Source organism: Rhipicephalus sanguineus, chromosome 3 (genome assembly GCF_013339695.2).
Source record: "Rhipicephalus sanguineus isolate Rsan-2018 chromosome 3, BIME_Rsan_1.4, whole genome shotgun sequence".
In the NCBI taxonomy this organism is placed as follows: Eukaryota; Metazoa; Arthropoda; class Arachnida; order Ixodida; family Ixodidae; genus Rhipicephalus; species Rhipicephalus sanguineus.
The window spans coordinates 193013877-193036619 of NC_051178.1; the positions used below are offsets into that span (position 1 = coordinate 193013877).

General features: G+C 43.7%; 1 protein-coding gene across 3 annotated transcripts in view; it reads right to left on the bottom strand.

Annotated features, from left to right (window-relative positions):
• Window positions 1-631: 631 nt before the first annotated feature.
• LOC119387956 (ELL-associated factor 1) overlaps window positions 632-22743 on the bottom strand; it is a 155956-nt gene continuing 133844 nt past the window's right edge. For 2 of the 3 annotated variants that reach the window (XM_037655542.2, XM_037655544.2), the window contains exons 5-7: window positions 19844-20020; window positions 14384-14455; window positions 632-8422 (exon numbers count right to left, since the gene is read on the bottom strand). In XM_037655542.2, coding sequence (XP_037511470.1) covers window positions 8376-8422; window positions 14384-14455; window positions 19844-20020 — 296 coding nt within the window. In that variant the 3' untranslated portion in view covers window positions 632-8375. The remainder of the gene's footprint in view (window positions 8423-14383; window positions 14456-19843; window positions 20021-22743) is intronic. The other variant, XR_007415485.1, reaches the window with a different exon arrangement.

Consider the following 22743-nt stretch of genomic DNA (forward strand, 5'->3'; position numbering starts at 1 on the left):
TCCCCTGTACCTTCCTTGGCATCACTGTCTGTCAGTTTCGTTAGGTTGTGTCTAACAAAAAGAATGAGCCCTTCATCCATTCTCCCCTTTTTCGCGAGTGTGCGTATATATAACACATCACCCCTGCAATTTGACAACCATGAACAAGAAATAGACTATGCATAAGTGCATAACGAACATTCAAGTTGTACTTCTGGGAAATTCCCTGTAGATTTTAAAGATAAAGATGTCGAGGTGACTAACTACTCATTAAATGTTTACCAATGTCCCCACTGAGTTGGCAGCACTGAAATCCATTTCAAGTATGCCTTCTTGCACGTTGTGTTTGGATATTGGAAAAGCTTGGTGTAAGTGCCATCCCACCTTTTTTTGCGAGTGCTTGGACATTGTACTATAATTGCGCAGAGTGAACAAAGAGAAAACACCTCTTTGTGCTACCACAAAACAGAAGCTTCCATTATTTCAATGTCATTTTACAGCACACAAGTGAATGATGCACGACAACTGACGTTTGTTCTGCGCACTGAAACTGTAGTGAAGTACAACAATCAAGCCTGCTTACATAGCAGCCACCTTGGTGCTGCATCAAGTACAAGGAGAGTCATCTGGATCAAGAAAGGAACACCCAACAGCAGTTTAAACTTGTATATTTAATAATAATAATAATAATTATATAATAAAACATCTTATCTACTTTGTAGCCACTCAAGAAACCAAGCCAAATGCATAGGTCATCAGAGTCAGATACAAAGCTTGGGACGCTTGAGGTTTACTTCCAGTGTGTTGACTAATAAAAAGAAATGAAAAGAAGAACATTTTCAACGCTGCAGCTTGCGTTTACGAAACAAGTACATTGCAATTTTTTTTATGTAAGAGGTAAGAGTATCATTGTTATCACCACCCTGCTTCTCGGACAAACATTATCAAGTACGTGTAACATATGTGCATTTGCATCAACAGTGGCACAAGGAATGCAATGCTCATATTTTCACTGACAGTAGGAAGGAGAGAAAGAAGAAAAAAAAAAACAGCATTGTCAGCTGCAACAGTGGTCACTAACAGTTACAGCTGCACTAGCAACATTGTCCACAGTTTCATTTTTTTTCCCTTTTTTTTCTGCCAACAATCAACACACTCCAAGCAGACATTGTCACAATATAGACCAAGACCAAAATAATGTTAAGGTGGGGTGGGGATCAAAGGCAAAATAATGATTAAAAAAAAAAAATCTTGTTTGCAAATGCCAACTCCGCTGCTCTCTCTCCACTCTAAACCACATGACTAGTTCTGGAAAGCCAACATCTCAACTCTTAAACGAGGCGCATCTGGTAAGTTTTTTCACAGGTGCAATACAAGACAAAAACGCATGCTGCCTGCAGTCAGTCCTTTCACACTTTTTTTTTTCCAGTTTTCCCTCTTGTTTCATGGTGAACCTCATAATCTCGTTGCACAGACGAGGCTAAGTCATCACAGCTGGTAATGCATGGACACAAAATTCTACTGGAGGCAGAATCTTGGGGCACAGGCTTGTGCAGGAATGTAAGAAAAAAAAAGAAAGAAACAACACGGCACAGTCCTTGGACACATGCACGCATTTGTCCATGGGGGAAGAACAGTGGCTAAATGCACATGAGGTAATGTTCCTTAACGTTTTGTGCTAAATACTCCAAGAATGGCAAGAAACGATGCCTCCCACTATGCAGTAAAAACCAGAACGCGAAGGTTAAATAGCGTTCATAAGAAACGCCATTCACATCTACAAACTTCCTGAGGTACACAAAGTTTCCTGTGTGCTTCTGCGTGATCAGAATTGCTGCTTTTGCAAGACAACTCAAGCAGTGCCAAGGGGATATGTATGGTAGCCACCCAACAGGCCCGCATCCCCTAGTGTCAGGGCTTGTAGATGAAAATGCTGGCTCAGAAAACTATAAATGCACTGTTCTACAGTACAAGGACAACAGATGGCCCTAGAACCATTACCATCTGCATTCCCCTATCGCGACCCCAGATGAAACCTCTCCATTATACGTTACCATACCTTAGCTCTTTCACTTCTTTTTGCGTACCTTCGTCAGTGTAGCTCATGTTATGTGGCAAGTTAGCATTGTTCTTCCGCTCATGGGCTGCTAAACAAACACAACATTCCCAGGAATGCTGCTTTGAGCAAATTTTTACGGCAGTTCACAATATTTGAGACTACAAGCGAGTTCCCCTTCCTCACACAACCCACTCCTCTTTCCGATTTCCACAAGCCTTGGCACACACTCACACACCTCCGACAAAAATCAACAACAAATGACCAGGTGTGTATGACAGACAACTTGGGTATTCTCAGCTTGACAGCAAACAAAGAAAAAATAAGAATCCAAACCGCCAGCAGCACACAATCTGTATTCTCTAATAACACCGTGCACAAAAAAAAAGCAGTGCTACAATGATAAGCATCCAAATGCGCTACACTTAAAACACCTTGTCATGGCCTATAAACTACAATCTTGAAACGATCTGCACCAACATCAGTCGGGCTTTATGTGCCAACTCAAGCACAAGCAACCCTTGTCTTCAAGATTTCAAGACATTGCCTGTTACAAAACACCCTTCGTAGATACTTGGGAATGAACTTTACATACACAACACATGTAAAACGCAAGGCAGGCTGAGGGTAGCACTTTCCCCATACTGCAACAAATGTGTGTGCCTTAATAGACAAACAGCTGCGGTAAATGCATGTTTGTACATAGCTTCTAACAAAATTTAACAAAACGGAAGTAGTGGTATAAAGTTGGCAGATGCTACAAAGAAAAAAAAAAGTTGTGGAACAAACTAGACACAGGAAGGTTTCGTAAGGCCACGATTCCCTTACACACATTGTACAAGACTGTACTGAGAAGTTAGGGAGGGGAGGGTGTCATTGCTTCCTCATTCATGGAACTGCCAATAACACTTGACAAGAGATATGTCAGCTCACGACAAAGACACATACGTCTACTTTTGTAGCTACAGCAATGGAAGCTTGTCGTATCACACTAGACGACACAGAACACAGCTTTCATGGAACAGGCACAAATGCATGTAATATTAAACAGGAAAGAACCAGTGCAGATCCCCTGCACTATCATCTAAACCTTCAATGTTGCCCTTCATACGTCTTCATCAAGGAAGACTAGGTTGTAAGAGGTACCACCTCGGGATTCCTTTGCACTAAAGGGACCCTGTGATTACATTCTGAAAGCAGCAGAATGGAATGCCGACAGGGTGCCAAACGAGGCACTGCCATCCAAACGTTGTGCTAATTACATACACATGCAGCCATAGCAAGCACCGACAACCGCTGTGCCACCGATCAAATATGTGCGAGTAACATTATGTGCATTTGACGTGCGATTAGACGACGGTGTGACAGTGGTCGTCTTTACATCAACAAAGTTTGTGCCTGTTTTAAACAAGACCCTTCCATGGCACTGGCTAGGAATGCATACCATGTTTTCTCATTTTAGTTTCATTATGTCATACTACACTTGAATAATAAAGGCACTTTGCTTGGTTGGGATTTTCCCACGATGCATGTCGCGCTGCTAAATCCTTCGTAAATTGTGACAAGTGCAAGTTTTACAAGTTCATCAAATCGCTTTCCAGTGCTCAAGGCTCTTAGGAACATGTGCACTTCTGCTTTAATATGCAGTGAGAGAGTTGCTTCTATGTGCTTGAAAAAAATGGTGGGAAACTTGCTGCTTCATGCTACACTCCAGCAAGTTTCCACAAGCCTTTACCTAAGCTACACACTATCGTTGTTCATTTAGTTAACTACTGGTGACTGAGGCAAGCACTGTCAAATACAGCATCAAGTGTGAAACATCCACACACAGAAAAGTAACATATATGAGGTTGCTGAAGTAACCGTTCCTAAACTTTTATAATAATTCAGACTTGTAGACACTGTTCAGCTTATGCAGCAAGTGAAAAAATCTGCTACTTGATTAAGTATTGTGTTCGTGACCTGAATGAATGCACAAGGCACATTTCCTTTACCTCCTTTTGAGAGATATGGAAAAATCAAGCAGCTGTGTGCAAGCCAAACAGATGCAACGAACCCAGAAGTGTCACATTAGGCAGCTATACATGTCTGACCTGTAAAGAGGGGAATTGCTGTTTGTAGGTCATATGGATGAAAGAAAACAAAAAATTACTTTAGCCTAGCTGATCTAAAAATGAAGTTCATTAATATGTGCAAGAACCTGCATACTTCCTCACGTTACCTAAAATGTCATGCTACACAATTATCCTCATATTCTCTCCTTCACTAGGCTTACACCCCTGTCACACGGGCACCTGTGAACTCCGTTTAACTCCCTCTTCTTTTCCTCGAGGGAGATGGGGTTCATGTCACATGGTCACCATTTCACTGAAGAAGTTAAATGGAGCTTTTGGTGGAGGGAGTTTGGTAATGACCATTTCGGCTCGATGGAGCACTCTCGTTCCCAGCCAGCCACTGCTACGCTGAAAACCGCACTAGCAAAATCGTCCTAATGAGCTCAATTATAATTTTGCTCTTTTTTTTGCGTAGCATTTCACGCCCCGTAGTGTAAGTTTTAGTTGTATTTTTTCGGACATCAGCGCTTGTACTCTCCACACCAACGCCTCACCAAGCCGCCACTGTGAAGCGTTGCGCCGTATCTGTTTCTGCACGTGTGAGGCGCATGCACAAGCACTGTGACAACAATGATGATTCCGAGCACTTCATCAACACACAAAAACACGTTTTTGTTGCTTTAAAGGCGACTACACAGGCAAAAAATTGGACGTTTCGATGAGCGCAGCAGTGCTGTTTCTGCCCCATGGGGCAACCGTCGAAAGCTTGCACCGAGCCGTGTAGCACGGCCACAACTCCATTCTGGTTAAGCTCCATTAAGCAGTTCAATGCAGAACGGAGATAAACGGAGTTCGGTGGTGGCCGTGTGAAAGGGGTATTATAGCCTATTGCTACATGTCTGATGACACTCAGAAAAAAGTTGGGACACTTCCTGAAGAATAGCTCATGCTAAGACATGTCTAATGTGAACAAGACAAGAGAGAAGGCAAGCAAATAATATTGTCACGTGGTTGTGACGGTGCACCACTGATAGGCATGGCAAGTATTCAATAGTGAATTTCAACTTTTACAACCATTATAATGCATTCAGTGAGCTGAAATTCAAGACCATGCTTTTTTGCTTTTTGACAAATGCTTGCACGAAACAAGATGGACACTTGGTAGCCCTAGTACAGTGAGGTATATCTACAGAGTTCTGCAACAATTCAGGATAAAAAACAAAAACACAAATCCTAAAGTATTCTACGCACGCATAGCAGGGTTACAAAAAATGTGCATCTGATCTGTTGTGGCGCCTGCAGCATAGATGTTTCACAGTCGCTACTACCCCTGACTAATGTTAACTCACTTTGTGCCTCCTTTATAAAGCATGACTGAAATGGTTATGTTCTCACCAGCCTGTTTGCATAGTGTTGCAAGATGCATCTGCCGATGATACTAATCCTTAAATTAAAAGAAAAACAAAGTGCAATAACTATTACGATTTGCTCTTCCATTTACCCTTTAGCTAAATAAAAAATTAACATTATTGTGCGATGAGAAAAAAGAAAAAACCCGGAAGAGCAAAATTTGATAATGAAGAACCATGTGTAAGCTTTGCTATAAATTTTGTCAGTAATAGTACTACAAGTCTGTTCTTTACTGACACTCCACATGGTTGCAGAGCAGCGTCTCATAGATGGCACAGCAGTTGTAAAAAAAAAAAAAAATCTAGTTCACAGTGACAAGCCATGATAGGTCATTGTTTCATAAGGTAATGTAATGCGCAAAGCAATATTCATTAGTATGAACTCGACGCACATTGGTTTACGGTCTAAACGCAAACTTCAACACTAACAGTGGCACACTGGCAGAAACAAAAGCAAGAGCTTGACACAGGGCCGCATGGTGGTATGTTTACTGAAGCGCGTCTAAATGACTGTATTCCTTGCAATGATACTTCAAAGATACAATTGTTGAACTAAGACTTTTGTGGCTTGTGTTAGGGACCACAGAGCTTCTTACAATCCCACTGTTAAAAAAAAAAAAAAAGTGCTGCATTGCTGTAGTACACGAGAGTGCTGATAAGCGAGTGCTTTGGATGAACATCTTTTCAAGATCTTTAGAATATGCAAGTGGCAATCAATGGTTTAGTCTCCACTAATAACTGCACGAAATGCGCTTTTTTCTCCCTATTATGTCGATGTGGTGCCACAGCAACTGTAGGTATTATTAAGCAAAAGCATGCTAGGCTAGTGGTTAGAACCTGCTTGGCAACGAATTGAGCAGTCACCATATTATCAGATTCCTCGGGTGGCACAAACATGACCAAGACCAGGCTGGTTCACACAAAAGGTTTGCCAGTTCCTCGCTCCTCAGCCATACCTATTCAGTGACCGGGGACATCCGAATACGCACACCAGCAAGGATTGGCTTTGCATTTCTGGCCAACAAATGCGGTCTACGGTCACGGACCAGATGGAAGAAGAATGGCACTGTCTTGAGTTTGACAACCCACTGCACTTACAGCTGCAGCTCTACCGTCTGCACTGTGTGGTTTTCAAAAGTGGAGGCACAGCTGCACTTCAATGGAATGTTGTATCTCCTCAGGCAGTACCAGCAGTTCACTAGAGATTCCCAGTGAAATTTTCGTTTCAGCTTGACATTTCAATGCAGGGCAAGAAATTGTGTGACGGCTGATTAATGATGAGTGATCGCTCACCGCCACCGTGGACTCAGCCTGGCCATGCAAACAGCCATGTTTGAGACTATTGATTGATATTTCGATATTGCAACCACCCATTTTTCCACCAAATACATTCTAATCGAACCTGGTATACTCCAGCCTCGTTGTCCAAACAGTTGATTAAGGTCAGTAGGTAAGTAAACATTAACGGAAGATTTACAATGAGAGAACCTAGACATTTATTTTAAAAAGATTTTGGTTTAGGCAACTATGACTATGTTTCAGGTTAAGTGATGTACAAGGAAAACTGAACATTAAATAGAGTGGCATTCCCATGGTGTCTCAGCCCACTTTTGAGAAACTTGCATATACGGTGGCACCAGATTTCCCTCTAGGTAGGAAACACTATAGGGGAGAATGTTACAATCCTGCTATTGTCTCCACCACCTTGCGCAATAAGTATAGGGCTCCTGGCAGGCAAGCACTACCATAAGAGCATTATGCAGTACAGATTGCTTCCGGCTGCTGTGCAGCCTGTCCTAAATAGGACGTAGGACTACATTATCACTTATCAAGCTAATCACGCAAGTTCATTCTGCACACAATCCAAGCATGCTTTTATATTGTGAGCGAAATGCATTACCCTGCACAAAGCAGTTATGTGCTAATGAGCAAACTAATGTGTCTATTTGTCGCAATCTCAGTCATAACGACGGAGGTGTGCACATCATAAGCCAAAACATGAAATTCATTTCATTCGATTTCATTATTTTCCCACCGTCAATGCCCTCAAATGACCAATACCAGTGATAATGGCAGTGCCTGGGGTCACCTAAATTGATGCCGAAGGGCGAACAATAAGAACTAGCGTAGAAGAGTCACGCAGCCATGGCCCTGACCATCAGTCGTTTGTCTCTCTTCTAATGAGCAAATGAAAACAACAGTGACAACACTTGAAGCTTAAGTAAATGGTCTATGACAAATTCTGTAGTCCCACAAACTCTTTCCTTTATTTATATAGAGGCTTTTGTAGTAATCAAATCATAACAAAAAAGCACAATAATTATGTGCCGTTGGCATGCACGTGAATCACCAATAGAATCAGCAGTCATTTTCACCCACCGCTCTTTCTTGCGCAATTAACATTACTGAAGAGAAAAAAACACAACAGAAGTGCGCAAAAAGAGGATGCTGTAAAAAGCATCGGTAATAATGCACAAGTAATGCGCTCACACATTCTATGAACAATGGTGGAAGACACACCATAAAAAAAAAAACACGAGAAACACACTGCACTGGCCAAGCACACAGAGACAGCACAGAAACTGAACAAGATGAAGTCACTGCTCCACATTCACAGAGCTTGCCTTGCTGGCTTCCCCAGTGCCACGCATAGGAAAGGAAAAAAAAAAAATCTGCTAGTCTCTCTCGTTGTACCCACTCTGCTTTGTCTGAGTGAGAGAAAACAGGGAGAAGTGCCATGGCTGTGTGCTGAAGTCTTTTCACCTCCTCGAGACTGTGCCTCTTTGTCCTCAAGGTGACGAGGAGACAAGCCCTCCCATTTATTTAATCATGCTAATGTTGCTTGGAGCTACGTGACCTGCTGTTGGCTGTGAGTGCTTAGTCGTCGCTGTCGCTGCCAGATTCACTTAAGTGCAGATCTTCACCTGCGAGAAAGAAAAATGGAGAGCTTTAATATTATGATTTGTCCACGGCACAGTGGGCAAACACTTGTTGCAACAAAATTGCTTTACTCGAATAACCACTTTTATTGAAGTGTCACGTGGTCCCCACCCAAACGCATACATTTCTAACCAAATTACTCAAAGCAGCACACAAGCAGCAGGCTTTGTGGGCAGGGTGAACCAGTGACAGTTCAGAATTTTGAAGCAGACCAGCACGTCCCACCTACCTGTTCTGCCAATGACACAGTGTGGTGCGGGCCAGTTGGCACCCTTCCTGCTCATTTTTCTCAAATGTAGCATAGAGAAATGGAGAATCGGCGTTCTGGTGATGATGCAGCTTCGACCAATGGTTTTGCCAAAAATGGAATGCAGTGCCCACTGCTGCCATAGCCTTTGAAATAGTGAAATTGTGGGCTCAACCAATGTCAAAAGTCATGCATCAGTGCTAAGGTCCTAATCACGAGTTCCACCAGAGAACATCTCTACTCCCCTACGTCTGAAGTTCATAGACGTGCTGAATGCACGTGCCACAGCAATTTCTAACTGCGTAGGTGCATGATAGCGAGTCTCTGAGCTTGTTAAGTTTAGGCAGTTTTGGCAACTGTCCCACGCACTTCTTTCTCGCATTTGTTTGGTCGAGAAAAAAAATTGGGAATAAAAATTTGGGGCTAAGTTGCACTTTTTTTATCGGCACTAAGAAGAAGAAAGCTCTTGGCTCCGTTCGTTCCTACACGAGCTTGTGTCTTGCAGTTGCACACAACACTGAGACATGAGGCCTGTTCAGCTTTGGCAGCTTTCTCAGATGTAAATGTACATGAAATGGTAGGGCAGCACCCCAAAGATGCCTTCCGCTCATTCACGCTTGCCGACGTAACTGTGCACATTACTGACCGACCACAGGTGCCAAGATCGTACAAGCAGTGTTGGGACATTCTGATCAGAACCTCAGATGATACCAACAATGGAAAATACGTGAAAGTGTCTACGGCTGCATTGCAATGCTACAGAATGCAGCAGTGCGAACTACAGACTTACACAATGCGCAGAGAAATTGGAAAAGACGCTGATTGCACCTCCAAGACGCTGATTACAGCAACTCCAAGATTAAACCGACCCTTTTATCGACGAAATAATGAAACAAGTATCCCAGAGGTGGGAGTTTTGATATTTTTCTGCAGTGTAGTAAGCATCTGGGACACTATTTGCAGCACATCGCACAGTTATAGCGCATTTACTTTTATTGAGTGACCACTTATATCAAAGTTTTATTATCCTGTTCATTTCATTTTAATGAGAATTCGCAGTAGTTAAAACCAGTTATAAGATCCCTGCAAACATTTACCTTAACCAAACAACTTGAGTTATAATAAAGTAGGATGGCTACAGTGTCAAATGCCTTTATAAAGCCTTTATAATATCCAAAATCCTTTACAGATCTGTTATGGCAAACATTTCACAACATACCATTCACAGTATTAGCTAAGCACATTCATAACAAGAAAAAGATTACTTAGCAATTAATTCTGGAGACACTCTGTGAAAACAGAGCCTGATTTTTCTCTGCATACTTTCCGATTTTTAATGTGCTACTTGCTACGGAAATTATGGCACTGAAGTTCGTACCATACATAACAGCTAAATCCGGAAGCAAGGAAAGGTAGGCACACGAAGTGTCGTACGCCGATTGTTGTCTTTTATGCAAAAATTATTGTCATGAGCTTCAGAACCACCGTCAAGTAGCAGTAGTTAAAGCAACATACAGTAAAAGCTCGTTAATTCGACTCTCGTTAATTCGGAAAATCAGTTAATTCGGACACGTCATCTGGTCCCTGTAAATACTGTACGCATCACTCTATGAGACTGGGCGCTCGTTATTTCGGACAGATTTGACAGCAAATCGGATAATTCGGCGACTTTCGGGCCGCTGGCGAGGCTCGAAAATGAAGAAACAACAATTCGGAACAAAAGTGAAGCTCAAACGCAGCATTGCCATGGACGTCAATTATCGACTTGGCTTGGATTGAGACTGGTTGAACGCGTTTTTTTCGCATGTGGGTTTTGTTGCTTTGTTCCCGTTGGTGTGCTGCATCGTTGATTGCCGATTTATCGAGGAACGTTTCAGTACGGCTCCTTTAGCTTGATCGTTGCTGGTGCTTTTGTGCTGACTTCTCGTGTGACCGCACTCTCCGCTGATGGCAACGCCGGCGAAGCAGCCCAAGTACGAGGCCAAGGACTTCACCACCAAAGTAGAAATTTTGCGTGCTCTGAATAATGGGCTCTCCCGACAAGAACTGATGAAGAGTGATGAAAGGGGATCCTTGTATTGGCGGCAAAAGAAGCAAGGAACGAGTAACCGTACTTTTAGCCTCCAACGTGACGCGAACAGTGCGCTTGCCGCTTCTCGTTATTGGAAAGGTTCAAAAGCCACGCTGCTTTAAGAACATCAACAATCTTCCCGTGGATTACCGTGCCAACCGAAAAGCGTGGATGACGGGTGAAACTTCTGCGGACACAGCACACATCATGCGAGCTGCTGAGCACCTTGAAGGGCTCAGAAAAATTGTGTCCGCGCGAATATCTGCTCAAAAACAGACAAGCATCCGCGATTACTTTGTTAAGTAAAGGTATGTTGAAAAAACTCGTGCATTTATTGTATTTCGACCATTCGATAATTCGGACATTCGGTTAATTCGGACATTTTTCCGGTCCCTAGAAATCCGAATTAACAAGCTTTTACTACAAGGAATGTTACGACTAGTGTTGCTTGTTATGCCAGCTGCCCACACCAGCATCGGCTGTCAGAGAGTTTGGCCTTTCGTCTCACTGGACCATTATTTCTTAATAGGGGAATGGGCGTAGTGGCTACCGTCACACTGCGTAGTATGAACACTCTAATGTAGTCTTTGTTAGAGTATCAACCAAAGCTTTGTACAGGGGTGAATCTAGGATATTTTTGATGGGGGAGGATTACCTTATAGGAGGACTTCATAAGCCCTCTTCTGGGTGTATACATTAAAAAAATAAGGGGGGAGGGCGGGGGGTCAGGACCTCCGCACCTGGCCGCCTCTGGATCTGCCAGTGGCTTCCTATCCACACCACAGTTTAGTAGCGGCTGTTGAAGGTAGTGACAGCACCATTTAATGCAAGCATTGTAAAGCAACAAATCATTCATCAGGAAGAGCTAAACTTGTTTGTTTTACAGGCATATTCACTGTTGTGGTCTTCACTGCAGAGATATTCACATCAAGAGAGGTGGGAGTTTGGATGGGACACACCTAACCCTTCTTTATAGAGATAATTTTATTGTAGAAGCGTTTGTCTACAATGAACTGTGCTTATTACTGCTGCTTTTTTACAATTAGCGCACACCTTTTGAATGATCACTTATGGCAAAATTTCAAACTCAAGATGTTTGTGTTCGATCCTCCTGCATACATAGATACCTCTGAGTGACTATTTGCGGCGATAGTTGCCTTGAACTTTGTCACTCTGCTCACAGCACCATGATAATATTTTAGCATGGTTAGTTTAGGTGGCAATGCTCGTCAGAGTTGGCGGCATCTCGCGACATCATTATCAATACGATGGGTTTAGTGCCTCCTTTCAGCTCTCTGCGACGTTTTGGTGGTTCTGAGAGTACAGTCGACGTCACAGAGGGAAACGTTCGCTCAGAGCTCAACAGAATAGTGTAGAGGGTCCCTCCTTCCTTGTTTCCTTGCTGGGATACTAAAGGCAGTGGTGTAAATAGAATGTTTTTTTAGAAAATGCACGCCCTAGAACTGAGAAATAGGGGCAGGGCAGGCAGCTGTTGTCGCTTGTCGAATACAGATATTTGGGTAGGTGAATGTGCTCATTGTGCCACCTCCTGGGTCATGTGTAGCTCGCTGGCGTAACTGTTCACATCTGAACATATTTTCACATTGGGGCACTGTTGTGCAGTGCAACAATGCCCATAGAAGCAAAGAGTCGGCACTAAAGCAAGCTATATTGTTCCATTCTTTCCAGCATGCAGGGTCCAGGTTCAACAAAATCTTCAACGTCACTGAAGTTTCTTTTTTTTTTTTTTTTTGAACGTGTCAGTCCACGTTCACTGTGGTCACGAGTACGCGAGTGTACTATTTCTATGGTGTGACTATAGAGTGTGGCGCGGGTACATGGTGGCACTCCGTGGCGGTCGTGGTAACTATGCAGCACATGAATGCTCAAATCAGCCAATAGCTGTGTCCCCCTGTCTATAACGTAGTAGGGCCTGTTGATGATGGAATTTGTCAGGAGAAGAGAGTGCAATTTCTACCCGACTTTGAAATGCAATTGTATGTTGCTTGCCGCATGCAGTGCTATAATGTCTGGCTCACATGTTTACAGCAGCCTCGACTACAGTTCGACAGTGTTTACCGATTATGTTCAAAGAGTGTTGTGCAGCCCATGTAAGACTTTGGGTACGTATTGCATAAACATGGGCGAGCTAATTCATTCTTGATGCGGCAGGTGCAGTGGCTTGTGAAGATTTTTCAGGATGAACAAAAAAAAAGGGGGGGTTAGTGCAAGATAGAGTTGAATTCTTGTCTCCAGTTTATTTTTCTTCCCAATTATTCTCACACTGTGCCTACCACATCAAGGGTGCATTTTAGTAAGGCGACACTGAAATTGACCATAATACTGCGAGGATTAATTTTACGTAACGTTGAAGCACTTACAGCTTAACTTCAATATTTGCAGACACAGACGTGTTCATCAATGCATAGAAGTCACAAAAAGTCACAGTTTCACCGCAAGGGCGAAGCAATGAATGTGATAGCAACAAATTGGAATGTTATACAAGGTAAGGCTAGCAGTGAACTCGATTAACACCCAACCTGACGTAACTTGTTCTTTTTCATCTTGTTCTTCCGAGGTGAACGCCCTGCACGTGTGGCTATTGGGCAGGAGCACACAAACATCCACCACGAGATGGCAGGGCATTTGCGAAAGCGCAAAAATGCACCGCATCTGTGGGCAGCCAGACTAGCCGGGTGGTCTGAACAACTTCAGACGCTTGCCGCCTCGCTGCGCTGAAAATCCACTTGGCTCCACCTTCGGTGTGCATTTGCCTTAAACAATGGTTTTGGTGCTGCCCCACCACATGTTCCAGGGATGACATGGTAAAATGGGTTGGGGTGCTTCTGCCTAACTAATGTATGAAGACATTCTTGGAAGTTGAGTAGACCACACGTGCATATCCCAGCGAGTTGACAGATGGATGTCACTAAACTGGAGTGAAATGCGATATGTATAAACTAGTGAATACGCTTTTAAGCATAATATCATGAGAACTTAAACTGCGCTTGAGACGAGACATCACAGTAGAAGTAGACAGGACGAATGCAGCAGTTTTCATAATGATGTCTAACCAACTAGCCCCTAAACAGCATTACAACACATTCTCTGAAGTAATTACTAAAAATAAATTTGCCTTTTAAGCCATACTCATTACTGTGCAATTTCAAATGTCCAACCTCACTACACATGCCGGCCAGAAGCAACATTTTGCTTTGAACAATGAGAGGCAGCCTTTAAGCACTTTATTCACTGAAATCTTACTTTTAATCATTTGTGCACCAAACTATGACATTGTAATGCCCACAAGGCAATGCCGCGAAGTGTTTCTGGTACTGTTGAATAAAAAATGTTGCAAAATGGCTTCTTGACAACGATATATACGGGCTCTTTAGTCACTGTACCAATACTGTAGGATTTACCACAGCACAAAGCATTATTTCGTAATATCTCAATTCGCATGTCTACTTGTTTAGGACTAGACTTGTGAAGTAATTTAATTATTTGCCTGTTGCAGGTGCTTTCAAAGTGACTCAGAAACAAAGTAAAAAGACAGATAATGTACACTGTTATGACACTTTTCACACGAAAGTGGTAGGAAATAGAAGAAAAGGCAAAAATACTTACTCAGTTGGCTAAACCTGGGCATGCTTAAGGAAGCATTATTGGAGTGCTGGCCATTTGTTCCATTTACTGCGGCTGTAAAAGAAACCAGAAGGCACTAGGTTATAATTAGGCTTGTGCGAATAGTACATTCTAGGTTCGAAGCGAATTTGAAGTGAATAGTCATTTGGTTGAATAACTTCGAATCGAATGTGAATAGTATATATCACATATTATAAAGAAAAACGAGCACATTTGTCATGACCCAACTTACCCGCACAATATATATATATATTTTTTAAAGTGAAACAAGGCATGCGCAAATGTCATTCTTATTGGTTCAAAGGAAGTGGAAGCAACTTTGAATAGCCGCAGGATTTGACTTTTGGTGATAATCTGCAAAATATGTTACATTTTAAAATTTACTATACTTAGAGCATATAAGCCGGTATCACAAGCTTTTAAACGTAAAAAATGATGAATCGTGTGAGGGTAATATGTTCATTTAACTTTGAAGTGAGGCTTCGCGGCAGTGCGAATTTTCCCTGGAAAGGTGTATTCATAGTAGAGCACCCCTCAACTGCAGTGAAACCACCTTTACCGGGGGGTTACATGCGGACTAATATACACCTATTCGTTCATTTCTAATACTTCGAAATTTCCAATTATTTAAATTCGAATTGAATTCGAATACTGTAATATTCTTTCAAATATTTGCACAAGCCTAATTATAAACTAAGGCGAAAAAAAAAAAAACAGTATACACAGTAAATGCATCGGGATGCACCTTTTCTTAGTTAAAGGGGTCATGAAGCACCCCTTGGGCTGATTGAAAAAACACATCCTGCGGAAAGCTGACACGGCTATGAACTGCTCTGCCAAATATTACAGTCGTGCGCGCCGCGTAATGGCCACAAGCGGAGCGCGAAGTTGCCGTTTCCCCAGGCACCCTCTTTTCAAACAGAGGCCGGTTCTCACTCTCGTCGGTGGGCGGGGCGTCTGTCCGCTGTACGTAGCAAGAGACATAGCATGCTTATTGGCCGATAGCCGACGTAAATCGAGAGCGGCGTTCGGATCAGATGCGCTTCTTGCCGCGGGGTGCCACCACTTGCCGGCGCCGCACTCCTCAGTACACGGTAGCCGCACTCGCGCAAGCGAATCACAGCGGGAGAGCGATCGCGTTTCATGACGCGCGCTGGCGTAACTTCTTTCCCCCATGCCATCCCTCCCTGTCTAGCTTCCAGTGCGCTCGCCGGCACGAGAAAAGAGAGAAAGCGCTGGGAGCGTGCGCCAAACCCCCGTAACTCCGCTGATTCTTGACGGATTCGAGAAATTTTTGCGGCAATCGATTCGGGAGGCAGTAAACTCCAATACTAAGGTCATTAGATCATTACTTGGAAAAGTGGTTCATGACCCCTTTAAACTATAATTGAATATTCCTTAAATTTGGAAGAATGGTGCAGAAATCATTGCAACTGACAAACAGCATGAAATCTGCAATTGATACGAGTGTTTTCCTTATTAGTTGCTTGATGCTCCAGAGGCAAACACGAAAAAACGCGCCCACGTGCATCCGTCGGTGTCTGTGTTGCATTTGTACCCCGGCGCAATACCTTTGTTTTCCTTGCCAGTGGGGGAGAGTGGGTGACGCTTCATGAAGAATAGTGCCAATCAGTCTGAGAAAGACTGCAGCAGTGGTCAAGCAGTAGTACATCTGCCACTAATGCTGTGGAAGGTAATCGCACGTGTTGATTGTCCGATTGCACATGTTTTGGTGATCAAGGTGGCAACTACAGTGAAACCTCGTTAATACGTACCTGCCGGGAACGCGGCATAACTACGCACTAAACGGTAGTACGCATTAACCACCAAGTACAAATTTGCCTCTCCTGGCGTACGCCATCGCCGCCAGTAGAGAAATAGAACGCCACAGCAAATATTGTCTAAAGTACCCATCGCAAAGCCTTTTCTTTCTTTTTGCCAAAGTGTAGAAAATATCTTAGCACTCTCGCACAACCGCCCGATAGCGCGCGGTGGCCACGCCAAAGAGCATTTCGAAACTATTAAAGGGTCCGGGATACGCAGTGACCGACATAGCGACAAAACGGACAGTGTCTGCATTCCGCAATATGTGTATGCGTCTGTACCGCGATCTGCTACTAAACGAAAACTGACACGCGATACGGCCGCGTGGAGCCGATCGTCTCCTGGGTAGTTGCGTGCAGCGCGTCGCCTGCTCGGCTCACGTACGCCGTCACTACCGGGCCGCTTGCTGTACCGCACGCGCGCATCAGTCGTGGGATTGTTCTTCGTGCCCACTTCGTTCCAGACCGTGCACAGATGCGGCGAGTAGCTTGTTCGGTTAACGCAGCGATGTCGAGCTTCCTCCGCGACGCTGTAGCGGTCCTGGCAGCGAACGGAGGCGCGTTGGGTAGTCGCCTAATGAAAGCGTGCACTATGGTTACAACCGCTACGCTTGCTGTACCGTACGCGTGCGTTTAGCGTGATAGCGTCAATGCAGTGAGGTTTCGCGGCGTCCGCGACCCGCAATGCTCAACTCCGCAACAGCGATCTGCTTTCGTTTCTACAAAGCGATGCGCGCTTGAACACAGCCTCGCACGAGGCGGCAGCGATCGGCGGCCCAGCGTATTGAGGTTGTCGCCAAGTAAAAGCGTGCAGTAGGCTTAAAGTAGCGCTGTGCTGCACGCGTGCCCGGGCAGATAGCTGAAGATACTTATTGCGATAAGGTTGTCGGCGATAAATCATGCTGGCACGTTCGTCGGTGGCCGCCGCCTAGCCTTCGTTCTTTCCCGGTGCTTACCCGCAAAGGCGTCGCCGCAATCGCGCGGAAGTCGGAATCGGTGATCGACCGATCTCCGCACTTCTAGAAAAGACGGAAAACCTTTGGCGGCACATTGTGGCGTCGAGAATTTCAGCGGTGCAGTAAAATTTTATGGCACAAAAAGTTATCTCGGGGCAGGGTACGCACTAACCGGTAGGCATAGGGCGAACCACTACGGCTTAAGCGGTCAGCGAATGCATTGGGCTCTATGGGGGCTCGGTCGGGGATTCCTCGCAACTACGTTTTAACTGTTAGTACGTTTAAAGCGGGTACGTACTAACGAGGTTTGACTGTAAATTTCTGCACCCAAAGTGTCAGTCGTGCTACCACGCTCCGCCATATTGTCGGTCATGTTGGTTTTCAATCGGCTCTAGGCTTGAATAGGAGCTTGACTCCATTTGGGTCGTGCAGCTGCGGCAAATTGTGTAAAATGGCAACACTTATATTCTAGTTGCAGCTTTTCAGTGATAAAAAATTATTTTTGAGAATACACACATCTTACATGCAAGTTTTTGATATGTTTTTATTCCTCCCAAGGTCATGACTCGGGACGGCTAGGCACATGGACATCATTTTAAAATGATATTTGACAGCAAGCAGGTAAAATGATGTTAAGCTCACCTAATGTCATTCATTGTAAATAACAGATTTTCCGTGTGACAGGAACATTAGTGTTCCTGTCTGTGCCATTTGTTTTTTATTTCTTTTTTTTCTTCCTAACTTCCTTTCCTCTATGTTCCCCCTTTCCCTAAGGAGCAGGCAGGCGTTGTTCCCCTTTAGGTGGCTGTGTTCAGCCTGTTCCCCCCTATTTCCTCTGTGTATGTTTTTTCTCGTGTATATAAACCAAATATTAATAATAACAATGATAATGATAATAATAACAATAATAATAATGCTCGCATTCCCCTTATGAGGTGTTTTCATCACATGACGCTTGTGTGTCCTGTAAACTGGTCCCCAGGAGACATCAGCTAAGCCAAGGTGGCGCTAGTGTTCCCGCAGTGTTGCCACCTGATGACAAGGATACAAGGGGCCATGAGGAACAACTCTAAAGACTTTCTCGCGTACCCTCGATGCTCCAGCAGACACCTTTCCGTTCCCCCGAATGCACCTTGTTTTTGAAGCCTGACCCGCGAACGACGTCTTGGGTTCCTGGCCAGGGTGAACTTTACTCACTGTTGTCCTGGTGACAAATCCACGGCATGTTACATTAGCTTGCTATTATTTGTATAACTCGGCTAGCGGGCCTGCTTTGTAAAACGTGCAAATAAATGCCCCAACTTTAATGCAATCTGCTTACTGCCGTATACGAAGGCTCGCTCTGTACAAGAACAGAGATCACGGCTCCATTCTCCGTGGGCAGGAAATGAATTAGTTATGTTGGGTAATTTTACGATCGTCACCCAGGGATGCCTTGAGCTGGCCTGTTAAACACAACTTTTTTCCAAGTAAATAAAAGTTGGACAGTTTCGGGTTTCTTTTTAAATGTGACATCTACTTGGCTCGTATCTCAACTTTATATTGAAAGTTTTTATCAGAAATGTGATGTCCATTGAAGGTCTTTGATGCTTAAATGAATTCACCGACGATTGTGACACTCCCTAATGCGAATTCTGAGTGCAGCTTCGTGTTGGGGCAACACCAGCTGTGTTTGAAGTTTTGGCTATCCGCAGTAATAGCAATGTAACATTCGTTACATATTGCCACAGGAACTGCCAGTGCTCAAGTACTATGCACACCACTCTGTGCATTGCAGGCGTCGCGAAACAAGCGAAACGCCGACAGCCCCTTTTTACAACAAGCGAAGCCAGCTGGCTTCGCTTGTTGTAAAGTGCACATGTCAAGTGCACTTGTTGCAGTGCACTTGCCAGCTCTGCCTGCGCACGAGCTCCAACCGAGGGGCCAGCACGCGTGACGGAGGAAGAAAGCGAGGTTAGAGGCCAGTGGCTCGTGATACCCAAAGACACCGCGTTCACTCTCTTTCGTACTCGTTCACTCTATCAGTTACGCCGACGCCAGCAATGACGCCGCTGAACACAGGAACGGGCACCTAAGAGCTGCGCTCTAAAAAAAAAAAAAAAAGAACAGCAATATGTTCAGCAGCAGGATTTCGAACAGTGACATACCGGCTCGTAAAGCTGCAAGTTACAAATGAACCAACTACTGAACTATCACAGTAATCGATATTTGCACTGAGTAAATATTATACAGTGTACAATGTAACAATTTCCCTTTTGATTATGAATTTCAGTTTTAAAAAAGGACTCCTGGAAAAAATACTTGTAGCCTCTCATTGTTCCCCAAAAATCTGCTAAAAATTCTGCAATATATTTGGACTCGTAACTACACATGCAGAGGCGCGCGATTTGTGTGCGTTTATTAACTGTTTAGATAATTAATGCATTATTTGATGTCAAACAAGATAGACATGGAAGTCAAAACCATGTATCTAAAATTTCGCACTGGCTAGCTGAAGTGACTTGATTAATATAAGGCATCATATTCAGCGCCACACTGTGAACTAGGTGTACATTAAAGAACCCCAGCTTGACAATCTAGGTTGCCCTGCTACCTTGTGATCAGATCAAAACTTCGGCATGCATATAACAGAGTTTAAACCCTTCGAAGCAGTTTGAACCTACCATGGTGACCCCTGGAAGAGTGTGAAGGCTGAGAGGAAGAGTTTTTCTGTGGTGTTGGTGGAGCATCTTCATGTTCAGAGTCACTGGAGTCCGAGCTGGCAGAGCTCTTGCTAGTAGAGTTGCTCGAATCACTAGAGTCCGACAACACGCCCACGTCAGGAACTTCTTCTTGGCCGTCTGCATAAGTACGACATACAGCCGAGTCAAACCGAAGAATTAAGTTTTAAGTACTTACCCACTCTTATAAAACAGAAAAAAATCATAAAAATTTATTTCTAATGCTTTTTTCTTCCCATGGTTCTCCCATGTATCGATATATCCTAAAGTAGAAGGACTGAAAGCTGGGCTAGTTGGTGACAGTACTTGAACATTTTTGAAACAGCGCAACGACGACACGGACGAAGAGAATAGAAGCGCTGTGGTTTATGCTTCTTTTCTCTTAGTCCATGTTGTCGTTGCGCTGTTTCAAAAATGTTCATATCCTAAAGTGTTTCCTGTTTCAATTGGGATACTCATATGGGATGGCTAGTACAGTTTGGAGTCAGAACAGTGCAAAACTAAACAGAGTCAGGAATAAAAATGACAAAGTTTTCTTTCTGCTTTAGTCATCTAATGCAATTTGGCCACCATTACAGCTTGAACATCACGTTATGTAAAATAGACGCTGTGGTTTGGGCAACGAACAGCAAAAAAAGATTTGCATAAAAGTATTAAGCAATGAAATATAATGAATAAAACTATACATTTTTAAAAAGACCTTTCTTTAAGACTTCAACAGTACGGCACATGGATGTTTTCAGTAAAACTTTACTTAAGATGGAATAATGCTTTGGCCTTGAGTTCTTTGGTATTAAAAACTTGGAAGATGCTTCAGCTTTGCCTTCAGAAGTAGAACGCGAGAGCATAATCGGGCCCCGTGTGTATCACCTTTTGAATTGCTTGCCTGGCCTCGGTTCTCGGTGTATACTGTGCCGAAAGGAAACGAACGACTGTGTGCATAACAATGGCTGTTTCAAACTATCCTAGAATGCCTACTGCAAGTACAGTTGTTAAGTGCCCACTATGCCATAATTCTTCCTTTTACGAATCAGCGAAGGGCCCACTATGTGTCTGGAAGGCAACATGCAAACCTACGCAGCTGCTCACTTCGTTGATGCTTTTGCAGCCGATGATAATTAAATATGTCTGAGCGCTTTGCAAAGGGTGGGCCTTTAAAACACCCACTCGTGGTGCAATACACATGTTTTGATGCCTGGTGCGATTCTGCGCTTCTGCCATGCAATATTACATGCGTTAAGGATACTCCTTCCACTACATGACATTCACATAGTGTTTTTTCCGAAGCAGTTTCAAGCATTAGTGTGGCTCCGAGGTAAAACACCTGCTTGCCACGCAGACGGCCTGGGTTCGATTCTCACCGAACCTAAGATTTTTATTATTTATTTTATTTGCATCTTTCTCAATTTTTTTGGTCACGGACAAGATCATCTTTCGCTCCCAACCAACGACACCGATGCCAACACCAGAAACAAGCTCTTTAACGCTATGGTGTTAATACGTAATGAGCAGCAAATTTAGTCACTAAGCTTAGAAAAGTGATGTTCTATGTAAAACTAGCATGTGTCCGCTATATGTGGAAATTATGTACACTTATCTACAGCCAATAATGTACACAAAGTAATTTGTCCACACTCTTCTGTATGCTTGCAATACCAGAACAAAGACATGCCTACAGGAATCAAGCTTGTGTACTTTAACAGTGCCGGAACACTTGTAGCGAGAGAATGCGGCCCTTGAAAGTCTCGGGGAACAGGTACTCACATACCTAACAGGGGTGTTTTGTACATCTTGTGCTTTCACCACAAAGTCTGCATTGAAGCTATAGACCACACGAAGGTCACTTTGCTCGCTGCAGCGGCCGTGTTTGCGAAAGGAGTGAGCTGCTAGGTAGAAGAGCCAAGGTAGGGGCTAGCTGAAGTAACAACTGTGACAGTTCACGCTCGTCCAGTGTACACCTGTGCGTTCTTTTTGTGCGTCCTTTGTGTTTGAGCAGCGCGCTGCAAGTGTCGAGCTGTGACAGTTGTTAGTTCGCACTCGCCTTGTGTGTTTTCTTTTCCCACGCCCTTTGTGCTTGAACAGTGCGCAGCAAGTTTCTAGCTGCCTGTCGTTCTTCCTGTGACATTCCAATTTCTTGCTATCGCATTCATTGCTTCGTTTGAGGTGAAACTGGGACTTTTTATCTTTGTGTAAAGAGTAAATGACACACAAGAAATTTCACAGTGTTGCCTGTTTTATGCCAGTGGCATTGGTTTCTGAACCATAGGCTAGGTAACTAAGTCACTCAACAAAATATTCCTCACAGCGTTCATGGCAATGTGAGAATACATTGCCAAGAACGTGCGTGTGTGCCATTGTTTGACAAGACTGTCATCATAAGGAAGAGCAACTGCGAAGTCACCCGATTGATAACACAAAGTGAGAAAATTGACTATTACGGTAGCTCTTGCATCAGCAAGACCTCGCTAGCGCTGTTTGACAAAGAAATTAGTTTCCTGCGCAAACCGTAAACCTTTATCTGTCGTCTGATTCCACTGTAGTGATTTTTTCTGTTGATTCGTCTGGTTTTGTCTGGTTCTTGTATCTTACGAAGGCCCCATGGTTTTGCGACGTGCAAGTGAAGGCACTTTTGTTCGACGCGATCAAGGAATAAACTTTATTGTTGTGAGTAGCGCCTATGTGTCTAGTGTCTGTTCCTATTTGTCCTTGTCCACACCAGCGCTAAGAAATTGCCTTTTCTAACAGCGTGTTGAATTTGGCTTCTTGGTACACCTTGTCAAAGAGCATACTTTTAAGCATTGTGAAACTAGACAGAAAAAAGAGACACACGGCAGAGCGCTGGC